A 16117-nucleotide genomic window follows, 5' to 3' on the forward strand; every position below is an offset into this window, starting at 1 on the left:
GGTAACTGGAATGTTGATATTATCCCATTGTAAAGTATAAGCTTACAAAGTTAAATACATCACACACAAAAAAGGTTAATTAAATCCCTTTAAAAATAAAAAAGTTACACTAAATCTTAAGTTATTTATTGCTAAGAAGTATTATATAACTATTCTGAAGTTATTATTATTATTATTAATTGTTTTTCCCTGGACATTGGGTAACAGAAGACAAAGGAAATCGAGGTAAATTAGGCACATGGAAAATAAAAAGCATGTAGTCATTTTTCTTACATTGTAACATATTTTGCACTAAGAGTAAATAAAAATAAATGTAAATTTGAAATAGCGAGCATGCTTGACACTAACCAATTCTTCACACCACTGTAAAACTGTAAATGTAATATCATTAACTAAGAACTTAGTAATGTTTGATGCACATAGAATAAGTGTAAGATAAGATTATTTCTATGTAATGAAACATTTATAAATTGTTATCTATTTTGATTAACATCGAAGTGTACTATATCAAAGCACTTTGTAAGTGCAGCAGATATTACCAGTATAATGTATAGATATTACCATTATAATGTCTTAATGATTAAATAGTATAACCTAATTAAAAAAAACTAAACATTTGGCTAAGCAGTCATTTCTTCTATTTTTAAATTAGCAACTTTTTCTGCTTTATTGCTTTTACTAAAAGGTTTTTATTTAAAAATTAGTGCTAAAAAAAGCCAATTTATTTTTAAGAATTTCTTTTTACTTCCATTAAAATTTTTTTAACTTTGTAAATTATCTTTCCTTTAGTTTTTAGTGAGTTTTGTTGAATAATAACGTAAGTAGCAGCAGTAACATATATATGAGATCTTATTGTATGACGTGCAGCTATATGAGAGATACTGCTTGCTTAGTCTTTAGAATTTTAAAGGTAACTATTTAATAAACCTCTGTTTGTATTCATAAAATAAAATGTTTCCTCCCCAACATGCAAAATTTAAAAAACACACATAAATAACCATTATCATTAGTTCACAAACATATGCTATGGACCATCTACTCTATATTATTTTATAGCTTTTCCAATGTAGTTTAGCTAACATTTTAGAAATATGTATTATTTCTAAATTCATATGCCTGTTTAAACTTCATTATCTCAAATGATACTGACAGAATGTCATGAAACAGTATCATAATATACATATAGACATTATTTTGATGCAATAAACATGTGATTTTTAAGACTCTCTTAATAAACACACATGTTTATTCTTTGCTAAAACATGTTTCTGCAAGTGCCATACCTATATTTTGCAAGTTTTTCTTTACCTGATTAAGACAGTCTTGCTGAAAACTTCCTTTGCTTTGAAAGCTCCTTTTAATTAGCAATGAAAGCTCTAACTCATTAGACAAAGCCATCATTCTTCCTTTCCGGAAACCTCGCCTTCGTCAAATCAATAAACTGTAAAACATGGGTTTGGCACTGAAACATGCATTTTTATATTTTTGCTCCTTACTAGCCAGATAACACATGAGATGCAATGCAACTTCCACAACATAAGCCTTACGTTATTGGTATCTCTGTGCACGAAGCTACGCGACCCGTACTAGATTTGTAGACGCTGCTGATGTGGCAATTGCATCTTATGTGGGATGTATCTGGTGTTTTATTATTTGTTTTAGAGTGTCATTTCAATGTAATGTGCTGTTCTTTGTGTCTTTGTTGTCTCTTTTTTTTCTTTGTCCCCCCAACAGCATTTTGTCCCGCACAGGGAAGAAGGAAAACCAAGATGCCTCCAATTTGACAGTGCCCATGACCATGTGTCTTTTTCCTGTGCCATTCCCACTCACCCCATCTCTAAGACCGCAGGTCAGTTCCATCAACCCTACTGTTACTCGCTCCCTCCTTTACAGCGTCCTGCGAGATGCTCCCTCTGAACGTGGCCTGCAAAGTCGTGATGCTCACTTGTCAGACTACCCTTCTTTGGACTATCAAGGCCTCTACGTGACTTTGGTGACTCTCCTGGATCTAGTTCCTTTACTACAGCATGGCCAACATGGTGAGCATTTAATCAAAACTTTTGAAAATGTACATGTATGTTTATAGATGCTAGAGACTGCTGTTGTTATTATAATAAATTGCTTGAAAGGTCTTTGTGGGGCTAAAACCTTTCTTACACTGAAACTTAATTATGGTGTTTCCCTTATTATCATTTTTTGCTGTTTTATGGCCATAGGGATGTTATCCAAGTGGGTCTGCATGGGTGGGGGGAATGGGCTTGAGAAAGGAGGAAGACTATAAAAGGAACTTACCTATTCTCCCCTGATCTGCTTATCAGGGAGACTCTGGTTGAAATTACGAGTTGGGGGTTAAGTTTTAAAAACTTGCCCCCCAGAAAATGTAAGAGGTGGAGGTTAAAGGGCACGTCATATCCACTGACTAATTCTGTGATTTTGGGGAGCAAATCACAGAATCTCTCTGGGACTCATTTTTCCTGTCTTTAAACCCAGGAGGTTAGATAATAAGAAATCTCTAAGAATTCTTCCAAATTTAACAATCAATAGTTATTAGAAAATGTTGACCAAGTGGTACAATGTATAGTGGTGCTATATGCCGTATATAGTATATGCATGCCGTGTATGGTATACACTACCCAGTCTTAGTGTTGCTTTAGGACAGAAGCCTGAGAGCATGCTTCTTTTCTTAACTCTTCCTCTTTCTACTGTGTGTCTTTAGTAAATTTCTTTATCTTGCATGCTTACCAAATTCTTCTAACCCATAAAAAGGAGCACAATAATATCTACTGCTTAAGTATTCACTATTATATTTGGGAGAATCAAATGAAAAATCATACAGTAAGAAAAACGACTTTTGCAGCAATTGAGCTTTTAATACACCAGCTCTCTTAACTTTAAAGCACTGATAATTTGGTCCATGGAGGTATGATAACCAAAGTTTCACTGTCCAAAAAATTGGAATTTCAGAAATGGGTGGGTGGTGGAGGTTATTTTGTCTTTTAGTTATGGCTAACTTTCCTAAGAGAATGCTTAATGGTTTATTTAGTAAGATGTGTTCTGAACTTAAAAAAAAATCTGCTACTATAAAAATGATGAAATAATGATTATTAATTTGTTTTTTATTATATTTACAATTTTGTATAACAGTGAGTATAAAAAATGTAGAAACTTGTGAGTTTGCTTATTGTACAATTTTGTAGCTGTTTGAGTCTAGTCACTTTTATTGTGATCCTATCCCGGCTCAGAACTTAAAGGAGATGACTCTTTGAATGTAATATTCCCGGAGCTTGCCATGGTGGTGAACTTGTCAGTGCTTTTCCTTTGTGACTACCTTCCTGGTCTTGGGATGGGCCACTGAGTTAGGGCCCCTTGATTAAGATAAAAACATTCAGTTTGGTATCTCACAGCCCATCTAACTGCAGTTAATGTGTAAATTGTGACAATTTCAGGGGGGATTATTTGTATTTTTGCTCTTTTACCCACAGCTATTTTGTGACCTTCCTCTTTACTGTTATCTATAGGCTGTGTTCTTGTTCTGCATAACAGATCTTAGAAGATAGGAAAAACTCACTAGACCATCCCTTAGAGGTTAAAAACCAATACAACCCTGTTTTGATCTGAATGACATCAGACTTTCCGAGGGAGGGAGTTTGGAACGTGGAATTCTGGTTCCCAAGCTGGAACTTCTAAATAAGAATGACTGAGGTGTGGGTCCTGAGGATCTGAATTTTTAACTAGCTCTCTGGGTGATTCTTCTGTACACCAAGTTTGAGAACCACTGCACTTGCACTGTACCCAGCAGAGCTGCATTTTTGTTGCGCTTCACCTACTAACTCTCAGGTGATCTTGGGCAATCACTTCCCTTCTCTGGGCCTCAGTCTCCTCATTTGAAAAATATTCCAGGGGGGGCTTCAGGTTCCTTTCAGTGCTAATGTTCTGTAACTAGGCTAAAAGGCAGCTGAGGTTTCTTATGTGCACAGGTTCAGTCAGTTCTTAGGAATACACTTGTGAATTTTCGATTTCATCAATTTGAGCCCAAGGTTGACTGACCCTCACTCCCCAGTGGGCAGTGTGGCCACATCCTCTCTGCTGTCAGTTGATGTTCTTGTTGAGGTGGCATATTAATTCTAATGATAATCAGAGTTAACATTAGGCATCAAAATAGCACAAAGAAGGTGCATCTGCTACAAGACAAACAAGTCTAATAATTTTCTTTTATAATGGATACGAAAATGAGAAAAAGTCTTCATTGTCAAGTCTTGGCTGATGACCTGTATATCAGGAGATCCAGAAACATCAAAATATATATTCAGTGTAATGGGGTTTGGTTTACATGCATTCTAAAGCTAAATCGTTATGATTTTTTGAATGTCCTCTATTTTTACTCCTTGTGCAGGTAATAATAGTAACAATATTAATATTCATAATAATATCTAATATTTGTGGAGCACACATTAGGTGCTATGTTAAGCACTTTACGTTTTTCTCATTTAAACCTCCTAACGATCCTTCTAATGAAGTGAGGTAGGTACTGTTCCTATCACTTAAAAATGTTGGTAGAAAGATTATTATTAGCTGGCACGTCCTTCTGTGATCATTGATAACTAAGTGTGCAGGGTCACGCAGTATCAGTTTACAGCTCCCTTTCTTTGGTGCGTGCTGAAACTGCCGCTGTGCTGGAAGACGCAAATCACTTCATTGCCCAGGACTCCAGATGTAGGAAGATTGTTCGGTCGATGGAGCAGAAATAGCATGGTTTTATTTCCAGTCTTGCCCTTGACTTTTCTAAAAATTCCCGTGAGAAAATAATTTAACATTGCTGTGCCACAGTGATCTTGTGTAAAATGTAACAGAGGTAAGAATGCTGGAAGGATTTCAAGATTCGTTAATCGCTTGGAAAGTGCTTTTCATTTATGAAATCAGGGAGTAATATGAATACCAAGTACTAATGAAGATGGATACGGTGTTGAGGAAAACCTCACATCATAGATATGGTTGACCCTCGAACAACTTGTGGAGTTCGGGGCACTGAGCCCCCATATAGTTGAAAATCTGCAATCTCTGCTGCTCTCTCTGCCTCAAAAACAAAGGAATTGATAAATGACTCACCTAAGGGCAGGGAGCTGAAACAATTTGGATAAAATCAGGACTCAAACCCTAGTTCTTTGGGTTCCACTTATTGTGATCTCTAATTGAACACAAACTTTTTCCCGCACTTAGTTGATTTAAAGATCTGTAAAATGAAGATACAGGTACTATATTTATAGAAAAAATCCATGTATAAGTGGACCCACACAGTTCAAACCTGTGTTGTTCACGAATCAACTGTATATTTCCTTTTTTTTTTTTTTTTTTTTTTTTTGCGGTACCAGGGCCTCTCACTGTTGCGGCCTCTCCTGTTGCGGAGCACAGGCTCCGGACGCGCAGGCTCAGCGGCCATGGCTCACAGGCCCAGCCACTCCGCAGCATGTGGGATCTTCCCGGACTGGCGCACGAACCCGTGTCCCCTGCATCGGCAGGCGGACTCTCAACCACTGCGCCACCAGGGAAGCCCTGTATATTTCTTAATGCAATCATTCATCAAAGACTGTGTACGCACTCTACAGAACTCTTGATAGGAAGGGAGTGATGGTTGCTTATAATTTAAACCAGTTCATAAAAACTTAAAATGTAAAATTAGCATTTTTTGTTAAATGGCAAAATATTCAGTGACTGATTACTTCATTTTGTTTTGTAGATCTTGGACAGTCAGTATTTTATACAACTACGTGTTTGCTCCCCTTTCTCAATGATGATATTCTGAGTACTTTGCCCTACACGATGATATCAACTTTAGCTACCTTTCCTCCGTTTCTGCACAAGGATATTATTGAATATCTCAGCACATCTTTTCTACCAATGGCTATATGTAAGTTCGGTCTTACCTAATACTAGATTATTTTTATGTGTTGTATGAATGGAAATTGCTTTTGCTGTTTAGGCTACAGATTTTCAAGATTATAATGGAATCACTTGCTGTATATATGTGCTTTGATTTAAATTCAGTTATTTCAGCATGAATAGTATGGTGAACATCAAAGAAATGAAAAGACAATTATACCTTAGAACTGTTGTATTCACATAGTTTGATCTTATTGGATAGGAAGAAAGAACATGTCAAGGCACAGTCTGTATTTCCTCCATATAAATTATGGTATTTTTTGGCTACTTTAGAAAAAAGGGTGGAGCAAAGTGTTGCCTTTGATGTAGAAATTCTTATCTTTTGCATCTGAAAGAAGTAGGGTGTGCCAGGAAGAGCAATGGATAGAATCAGGATATGTAGATCTCCTGTGGTCTCAGTTCTGTCTGTAATCTGCTGTATGATGTGAGGTTGGGCGACCGACATAGTTGAAACCTCATCTCCAGAATGATGATATCATCAGCTTTCCCTCACAGGGGTGTTGTGAAGACAAAATGAGTCAAAATTTATGAAAACACTTTGAAAAAAGCTGAAATTTACAACTTATGTGCAAGGTACTCTTATAAACATGGAATTGATTTGAATTCTGTTTCACTTTTATAAACTTAATTCTGCAGGCTTTCCAGATGTGATAACAGAGAGAAAAAAATAAGTCGGGTTGTGTTTTTTATGATCAAAATCCTGCTAAATTATTTTTTAAAAGAAATGGGTGATTAATTAATTTACGTTTCAGTGGATAATCTGAAAAGATTATGGGTGTAGGAGTCAAACATATCTAGATTCAAATCACAGCTCTGCTACCAGCTAGCTGTGTGAGCTTAGGCAAGTTACCTAACCTTTCTGTTTCTTACCTGTAAAATGAGAATAATGATAATACTGCCTCATAAGGTCGCTGTGACAATTGAGATGATTAACTGGAACATTGATAGAGTGCTAGCACAATGCCTAGTGTTCAATAAGTGTTAGTTGACTTCTCTCCTTCCCTCAACTCTTGCTCTATAATAATGCCTGTGTTGGTCACATTCAATTCCTAGAGATCATTTTTCACTGTTTTGTACTTTTATGATCTTATTAAAGTTGTTGCTTTGTAATTACAATTGGTAAACATATGTACCTTAGAGCCACATTTACTTATTTTACAATTGAGTTTAATTTTAGCTATGGAATTGTAATTTTCATGTCTTTTAAACAAAGAGTCTGACTTCTGCCTAAATTATATAGCTATTTAGAAAATTAGCAGACTGATTATACTGTTCAAGTAATAGAATATTTGATTGTTCTCTTTTTTGGTTCTGTGTATCCTTATTGACAAGTACTTGCTTATGGATACAGCCTTAGGATTGCATAGTTGTATTTATTTATTTTTTTTTCGCGGTAGGCGGGCCTCTCACTGTTGTGGCCTCTCCCGTTGCGGAGCACAGGCTCCGGACGCGCAGGCTCAGCGGCCATGGCTCACGGGCCTAGCTGCTCCGCGGCATGTGGGACCTTCCCGGACCGTGGCGCGAACCCATGACTCTCAACCACTGCGCCACCAGGGAAGACCCCCTGTATTTTTTTTTAATAAGTATGTTAACTGTTAAACTTAGGCATAGACTTTTTTTTTCTTTTAAGAATAGCAGGTGAGGCTGTATCTTTCTAATAATGAGTGTAAATTTACTGTATCCTTCCTTCTTAGAAATAAGTTAATAATTTTGGGAGATGTAGTGCATATTTCAGGCCCTTAAAGTTATAAAGAGCAAACGAGCATGTGACAGCTGGAAAATTGTTTCTTCACCCTTGATTATTAATTTCTGCTTAATTAGAAACAGACCCCAAAACATGCCTTGTAGTCACATTGGAATCCTTACTTATTTAAATGTGTGAACTTGGCAACTAAGGAGAACAAAATAGTAAGCTGAGTTTACAAAACTTGTGTGAAAATTTTAGTGCTTATTAGTGGAGTACCTTGGTGTTCGTTTAAAGGGTAGGGACAAGTCATTTCTGTCTCCATATTTTTTTTTTACTGTAAAGGAGAGGTTTAGAAAACAATGTTCCATCTCTAAGATTATTTCTGTCTTAATAATTCTAGGTTAAATAACATCAATCTTATTTTACGTAAGAGGCACATGTCTTCCTCCAATGCAATCGCTGATCTGCTTCATTTATTTTGCTGCTCTGGTTTTAGTCTCCTAGTTCTGACTTTCTCGTTTCTCATCACCATTCCTGTAGTTCAACAGTAGCCAATCTTTGTCATCTTTAAATCTTTGAAAAGAATTTGTGGTACTAACCTTTCAAGCCAAATTCTGTTAAACGATTCAGGCATTTCTTTTGTACTTATTCCTTCACAGAGTAGATACAAAGGACATAGATCCAAAGATGGAGGGAATTGGGTTCCAGATTAATCAAGTCAAACTGATTTGATGTGAGAATGTGTGTCTGTTGTTTGCGTCCATGTTGGTTTTATTTTTGGAAGTTGTTTCAGTGTGTAGAAATTCTGACCAGAACAAGAGGGGAGCATTTAACTTTTTTGAGAATATTTTTATTTCAGGCCTGAGATGAAGGATGTTGCATTTTCTGAGTACTTGATAAAGTCTTTAAGACAAAAAGGCTTTTATCTCTTTGGTATGGTATTCACAAGATCAAATGTAATACATGGACAGTTTTTCAGGTGTTAAATGATTATATCATTAAGGTCTTAGAAGATGAAAGTCTGAGCTCTCAAGTGGACCTAATGAAGTATTGCAGCTCCTTCAGTTTAAGAGCCCTGCATGTATATCAGTTATGTCTTTTATGTCATTTTTGTCATTAAACCAAGTACTGTGCTTTTATTTTAAATAACTCCTCTGAGGTGCTGCAGAGCAAACTGCAATTTATTATAAAAATTTCCTTTGACATAACCTTTTCTTGTTAACTCTTTCCTTCCTTGTGTATATATTAAGATACACTTGTTTTTATTCCACATGTGTGCAATAGGCTTTGTTTATATATATATATATATATATATATATATATATATATTAAAGGAGTTACTAAGAATTGAAAAAGTCATTTGCATTTCACCATGGAAACCTCTCTTTCCACAAAGGTTCTGTGATTTGTGGACCAAATTGAAATATGGATGTTGGGAAGATGATATTTTGGCAGAGAAAAGAAAAAGCGGGTCCCAAATGAACATTATGTGATGTAGGATACATTATTTTAAAGTGAATAGTAAAGCTGAACAATTAGATCAGTGAAAGAGCCTTCTAGTGGTATCTTGGTATCCTGAACTGTGCAGTCTCATCTAGTTTCTTTTCCAACTTAAATTTCCTCAAAAATCATTCATCCTCAGGTAAAAAAAAGAGGTTCATTTAGATCTTTGCATTGAATTAAAAGCAATTGTATGATGTAATTGAAGGTCTGCTTCCAAACCATTGGCCCTGAATCATTTTTTTGTTCTATTGCTACTACAGAGGATGTGTGTTATGTTCTATGATCTTCCAAACACTAATAAGTAAAGGTAATAGAAAAAAGACAGTAAAATACCAACACGATATTGATGGTATTTAAATAATCTTTTATATATAAAATCTGTTTTATTAGCTAATGATTGTTTTTATAAAGTAAATCTTACTATACTTTAAGAGCTTTATTATTGAATTGTGGGAAATGTTTTGGAATAGGAATCCAGAAGGGCTGAATTGTAGGCTGAATCTCTCAACCTTATCAAACTTTAGTTTCTTTAGCTGTAAATTTGTGAATAATCATAACCTCACTTGTCTACATCACAATGTTTGTTGTGAAGACCATGACATAACATATGGGAATGACCTTTGAATATTGTCTGATGTTATACCAATGTATAACACTCAGTCAAATAACAGACATGTCAAATCCCATTGCAACTAATTCCAATATTCTGCTCAAAATCACATGTTGTCCTGAAATTTTATCATCTTAAATATTGCTTGAAATAATAACAGGCCATCTGCTGAGGCTTGGGATTTTTTTCCCCTAGAGTGTGTTGTATAATAACAGTAATTGTTTCACCTTAATTCTTTTTTTTTTTTTCGCGGTACGCGGGCCTCTCACTGCTGTGGCCTCTCCCATCGCGGAGCACAGGCTCCGGACGTGCAGGCCCAGGGGCCATGACTCACGGGCCCAGCCGCTCCGCGGCATGTGGGATCCTCCTGGACCAGGGCACGAACCCGTGTCCCCTGCATCGGCAGGCGGACTCTCAACCACTGCGCCACCAGGGAAGCCCTATAACAGTAATTGTTATGTCAGGTTTTGATCTCATAGAACCTGACAGAACACCTCTGCAGTGTTGATGGGCAATCCTGTCTCTATGACTTTTTATTAATCTACCAATCTGCACATATTTTAATGCTACATAGACTTCCAGTTCATGGTGTCTTAGCCCTCCCTTTATGTTGAACTGATATGACCTTCTGACAGCACAGGTATCTTATGCTCAAACCCTATCTCATGGAACACAGTTACCTCTGCTTACACAAACAGAGGCCACTTGCTAATCCAGGCAGCACAGGAAATGTTCCTGTCATATGGTAGAACTGGCATCAGAATGTTTTTCTTCTTCCCAGGTGATTCTCTCACCTTTACCCCTTAAAAAGGTATAAGGCTAGAGGGGTTTATTTAAATATATTTCAATTCAGACCACTTCTTACCACTGTCTGTCATCTGGACCAGACCAATAGCTTCTGAGCTGGTCTCCATGCTTCTACTCTTAGCCCTCCTACAGCCTGCTCTCCACCAAAAAGCCAGAGCTATCCTCCAAACATGTGAGTCAGATCATGTCACTTCCCTCTTAAAAAACGTGTAATAGCCTTCCATCACTCCTACAAATCAAATTCAACACCCTTCTGTGGCCCACAAGGCCCTCTGCCTTGTGATGTGGGCCCTGCTTATCTTACTACTTCATCACTTGTGTCTGCTAATGTTCACTCTGCTCTGTCCATATTGGCCTTTCTGCAGTTTCATAAAGGCACCAAGCTTTTGCTTTTCCTTTGTGTCAAAAGCCCTTTGTGCAAATGGTCACATGATTTGCTTCCTCACTCCCTTCAGGTCTCAGCTCAAGTCTCATAGTCTTCCCAGAGGCCCTTCTTTACTCTCAAGCTAAAATAGGACCTTCCATTGCTTTCTACGTATTCGCTTGCCCTGCTTTATATTTCTTCACAGGTATTTGTTTGCCCGTTCCTCTGGAATAGTGCTGTCCACAGAACTTTCTGCAATGATGGAAATGTTATAGAAAATTCTGTGCCATCCGATAGAATAGCCGCTAGCCACATGTGACAACTGAGCACTTGAAAATGTATCTAGTGAGAGAGAGGAACTGAATTTTTAATTTAATTTACTTTTAATTAGTTTAAATTTAAGCACATGTGGCTACTATATTGGATAGCACATTTCTAGCATTTAAGCTTCATAAAGACAAAGACTTGCCTATCTTATTTATGGCTGTGTCTCAAGGGCCTAGAACAATGTCTGGATACTGAAAAAAAAATACTCTGTGAATAAATAAGTGACTAGCACATTAGCTGTGAAGTCAAGTGACTTAGGCTGTAGTGCTAATAATTAGGTTGGTGTTCACATGCAAAATTTGGTTTCCCTTTTATAAGATGGCTTTTCCCATATACTTTTTTTTAAAAAATGAGAATCATATAAGAGCTATACATGATAACACGTTAGGAATTACAAAATGCAGAAACAGATTAAGAAATTGTTATTGTTCATAGAAGGAGGGGATGGTGGTAATGATTATTTTGGTGGTGCCAGGAAGATCAGAGAATAGGTCTTAAAACTTAATTGTATTTTCTGAGCACAACATTAAGTGTAAAATTTTCTTATTTTTATTACTTCTCTGCTTCCTTCCATCGTATGTAGCTTTGACCTTAGACACCCTCATGGGGACAAGCTGCACATCTGTTTGGCTTGTGCCTTTTTAACAAGATTCAATAAATGATGTGTGCCTCTGCATGTTTATTAAATTAGAATTGTGGTGATTTTGTTCAGTCTGTTAGAAAGCTATGAAATTGCAAGGCACTGTCTGTTTATAGAAATATTGGAGCCAGTTTCTGAGGGCTGGAGCCACGGGAGCACTCTTGGCTTTGTGGCTGACCATCCTTGAGGGAGAGAGTAGATTTGTAGGGGTAGGGGGGACATTCAGAGGTCACCGAGCCATTTGTCCTGTTCTCCAAATAAACTTCATCTAAATCATCTGAGACATTTGGGCATCTCTCCCATTTTTTTTTTTTAGTATTTATTTATTTATTTATTTTGGCTGCACCGGGTCTTAGCTGCAGCACACGGGATCTTTTAGTTGCAGCATATGAACTCCTAGCTGTGGCATGCATGCGGGATCCAGTTCCCCAACCAGGGATCAAACTCGGGCCCCCTGCACTGGGCACGCGGAGTCCCACCCACTGGACCACCAGGGAAGTCCCATCTCTCCCATTTTTAAAGGCCTCCAGGCACAGTGCTTCTCAGCCTACCTTAATAAGTAGTTTTCATTTTTTAGAAACACTTATATTTTAAAAGTTTGAAATGAGTTTAAACAAAGGTCAAAACACTTGTCCCAAAAGGAATGGATATAGTATACATATAATTATTTTTCCTTGTGTATGTCAAAGACTACACTTTCTTTTGCTTTTCTCCCCCTTAAAGAAGGAACACAAGGGCATGCAATTATTCCTCCCACACTTGGACACCTTACTGAGTATTTCCTTTCTTGTTCTCATTCCTGTAGTAGTACTTCTCAAATGCAGCTCCAAGGCCCACTTGGTCAGAATCACTTGATGTCCTTATTAAACATGTAGCTTTCCTGCTTCCAAACTGATTGAGTTAGACTCTCTAGGTATGGGGCCCTGGAAGCTGAATTTGAACCACCTCCCGTCTAAACTCTGAGAGAAACTGAATCTTGTTCTTTAGGATTTGGCACAAAGATTTTTTTCCTTGATTAATCATATTTGATTAATCAGCTTTAACATCTAAGAACAGTGAGCTGATCCTCACATCTTTGTATAATAACTAATTCTTATTTATATTGTATAACCAAACTAATTTATGTACCTGAATATCACCTGCTTAGTGGGTTAGCAGCAGCCCAGCAGTAAGTTACTAATAAAAGCAAACTCAGGTAAATGGAACTTAATTATAGATCTGTTTTATTTGTTTGTTTATTTCTGTAAAGCTATTGTAAAGGCCACTGTCCATTGTGGTGCTCAGTTTTTTATGTTAAAAAGAAGAATCATGTTAAATTTTTTTTGTCTTCTCTACTTTACTATTCAACAAACCTTTTATTAGTGCTTTAATGATTCTTTTATACCTGTGTTTTATTATAAGTTGCCTTATTCTTGTTGGTTGTAGGTGAGATACTATTCTCACACATTGCACTTTAATACTTTAAAATAAAGCAGATTTTAGGGTTATCTGCTTTTTTCTTGTTGTCTGTGTTGATGGTCTTCTGCAGTATGTGTTGGAAATTGAGACTTATTGAGGGTGTTATACTCACTGTTTACTGTTCTGTTCATGCTTTCTTGACAATTTGCTACAGGAGCCCAGATCTAAGGAGAGGTTTCTGCTATTCCTGCAATTATCCTGAGAAAAGGAATTCATTTTATATTTGAGTCCTTGTAAAGTATTGTGGGCCCTTTCTCAGTTACTGTGTTTAGAATAATAAAGTACTCTGGGGACAACATATTACCCTGAATGACCTCCATCAATGATAGTTCTGGATGCTTATAGAGGTTACCTGATACCCTCTATTAAAAAAGAAAGAGAAAGAAAGTTAATACAGTATTGGATGTCATCCTAAACAAGCCACTTAAAGATGTCTCTTAAAAGCAGTATGTAAATGGTTATCACATGGAGATCACAATTATACAGCTAAAAGATGAATTTTGAAGAAACCAACTGGCTTTGTGATTGAATACTGCGGGATAGGATAAAATGTCCAGCAACAGCATTATTCACAGATTCAAAAAGTGCTGTATTTCAATCAACTCAGGTGGATGTGAAGATGGTAAGCTCTGGAAAACTAAAAAAGTGATTGTCATGGTGATTAAGATGCTGATGATGAAGTTACATGTGAAGGTTTGAATAAAGTTGTTTAATGATAGGTGAGAGTTGAAAATAATTTTAAAATTGATATAACTAAATGCATATGGTACCCATTAAAAGTAGACTCTTTCATTTGCATCTCTTACAGCTAATACATTCAAGTCGTGTTCAAAAACGTTTTATTTTTACCTTCTTACTTGGATAACCTTCAACATGCCTTATATTTGGGTACATGGAGGATTCTGTTTTCTCTTTCTTTTCTACCTAGATATAAACACCTTGGAAACAGAGATCACATTTAAGTACAATTCTGATAAAACGATTACATTACCTTCTGGCATTACTCGTGCTCCTTGAAGATTCTCCCTAAATGTGCCTATGATAATGACTACTGTAGCGTTTGTAGGCTAGGACAAATTTTGTGGTTTTATTTATGCAAAACTTCTATTGATTTTTTTTCAAGTTTCTTCTCAGCTCTCATGCTCTATGCAAAGTAGCAACAAAATATAAATGTACAAATATATAAATATATATATATATAAATAAATGGTGTCTAATCAAAAAAATTTTGGTTTCAGTGGGCTCCTCAAGGAGAGAAGGTGTTCCTGCCCACGTTAATCTCTCCGCATCATCCATGCTAATGATTGCAATGCAGTACACATCCAATCCAGGTAAGTAGAAATTTGGATGGCTTCAGTAATTCCAAACCAATAATTAAATAAGACATCAAATAAGCAAGCTAGAAATTCTCATGTGAGAAGAACTTCTCTTGGTAAATAGAAACTGGAGATGTGTTAGGAAACAGACTTTCAACTTGAAATAAATTTCCTTTGCCTCTTGCTATTAGCAGTAATCTTGCTGACTAGTGATATTTTTAGAATGTCTGAGAACACAATTTTAGAACACTGACTGGAAATTGCTTGAATATAAATATATAGAAATAATTAAATTAGAAATATAAAAGTCACTGGCAATTCTAACAACTAAAGATAACCACTGGGACTATTTTGTGAATTCGCTACTCTAATACCGCATGAATATCCTTGCACATAAATCGTTTGTTACATTTCCACTAATTATACGTGAATGTACATGTAACCTGTCATTGAATGTTATTATAACATTTGTATAGAGATGGACAGATAAAAAGTAATATGTCATTTTGATCTGTGTTTCTTTGATTTCTAGTAATGTGGGACAGATTTAATCTGATATATTCTGTTGGATTTCCATTCATCAGTGTAATTGCAGATGAACTTTGGGAAACTGACCTAAAAGGGGTCTGACTGGTGGAGTCACATGCTAAGATAGGAACTCAGTTTTTATTTTCATTTGGAAAGTAAACAAATTTGGTGGCCCTGTTTTCAGCCTTCTGCTTAATTACATAATGAATAATCATTGAGTTTTTGACTCAGCAGAAGGAAAACAATTATTTTTTCATTTAAAATCTTAATGCTTCTTAGCCTGGAGTATCATCCTTTAAATATGAAATTCCTTATGATTATTATGTGCATTTAATTAAAATGTATATTTTTTGGGAAGTTATACCTCGTGTCTCATTCTGGCTTAAAGGATCCTCATAATGTCATTTATATTTATTGGATTTTATGTCCTGAGAAAAACCCCTTCACACAGAATCTAGTTAGTTAATTACAGTCTCATTCTCAGGGTTTGGTCCTAATTTCGAAGTTGGGAGGCAGTAGAGCAGGTTGGGTAGAATCGTGTGCTTTGAGGTTAAGGGTCTGTGGGTTCATATCTGAGCTCAGCACAGATTGCCAGGTAGCTTAACCTTGAGCAAGTTCTTTAACTCCCCTAAGACCAAGTTCCCTCATCTATAAAATGGGAAATCTTCCTGTAGTACCTTCAAATGTTGTTGTGAGGATTTAATGCCTTAAGTGTGTGTGAAGTGCTTCCTTAGCATAGTGATTTGACACATCATAAGCACTGCTCAGTAAATGGCAACACGGATCTCTACAATCTGCCATCATCTTCTTGGAGTTGAACGTTTCATTGGGAAATCACTGTGATCAAATAGTTCTGTTATTTCTTAATCTGTATCTTCATCTGTTCATGGGGGAACGTGTATAGCCAGCTATTCTGTACTAAGAATGACATTTGGAACCC

At 36.4% G+C, this 16117-nt stretch overlaps 1 protein-coding gene across 4 annotated transcripts in view; it reads left to right on the top strand.

The window, feature by feature from the left end:
* Positions 1–1734: 1734 nt before the first annotated feature.
* The window catches only part of UNC79 (unc-79 homolog, NALCN channel complex subunit), a gene marked incomplete at its 3' end in the record, with an annotated part of 213226 nt that continues 198843 nt past the window's right edge, over positions 1735–16117 (top strand). For 3 of the 4 annotated variants that reach the window (XM_082619521.1, XM_082619522.1, XM_082619523.1), the window contains exons 1-3: positions 1735–2039; positions 5735–5905; positions 14572–14664. In XM_082619521.1, coding sequence (XP_082475647.1) covers positions 1793–2039; positions 5735–5905; positions 14572–14664 — 511 coding nt within the window. In that variant the 5' untranslated portion in view covers positions 1735–1792. Of the gene's footprint in view, positions 2040–5709; positions 5906–14571; positions 14665–16117 lie in introns of those variants that run through there. The other variant, XM_082619524.1, reaches the window with a different exon arrangement.

Source organism: Mesoplodon mirus (genome assembly GCF_964341445.2).
Source record: "Mesoplodon mirus genome assembly, chromosome: 4".
In the NCBI taxonomy this organism is placed as follows: Eukaryota; Metazoa; Chordata; class Mammalia; order Artiodactyla; family Ziphiidae; genus Mesoplodon; species Mesoplodon mirus.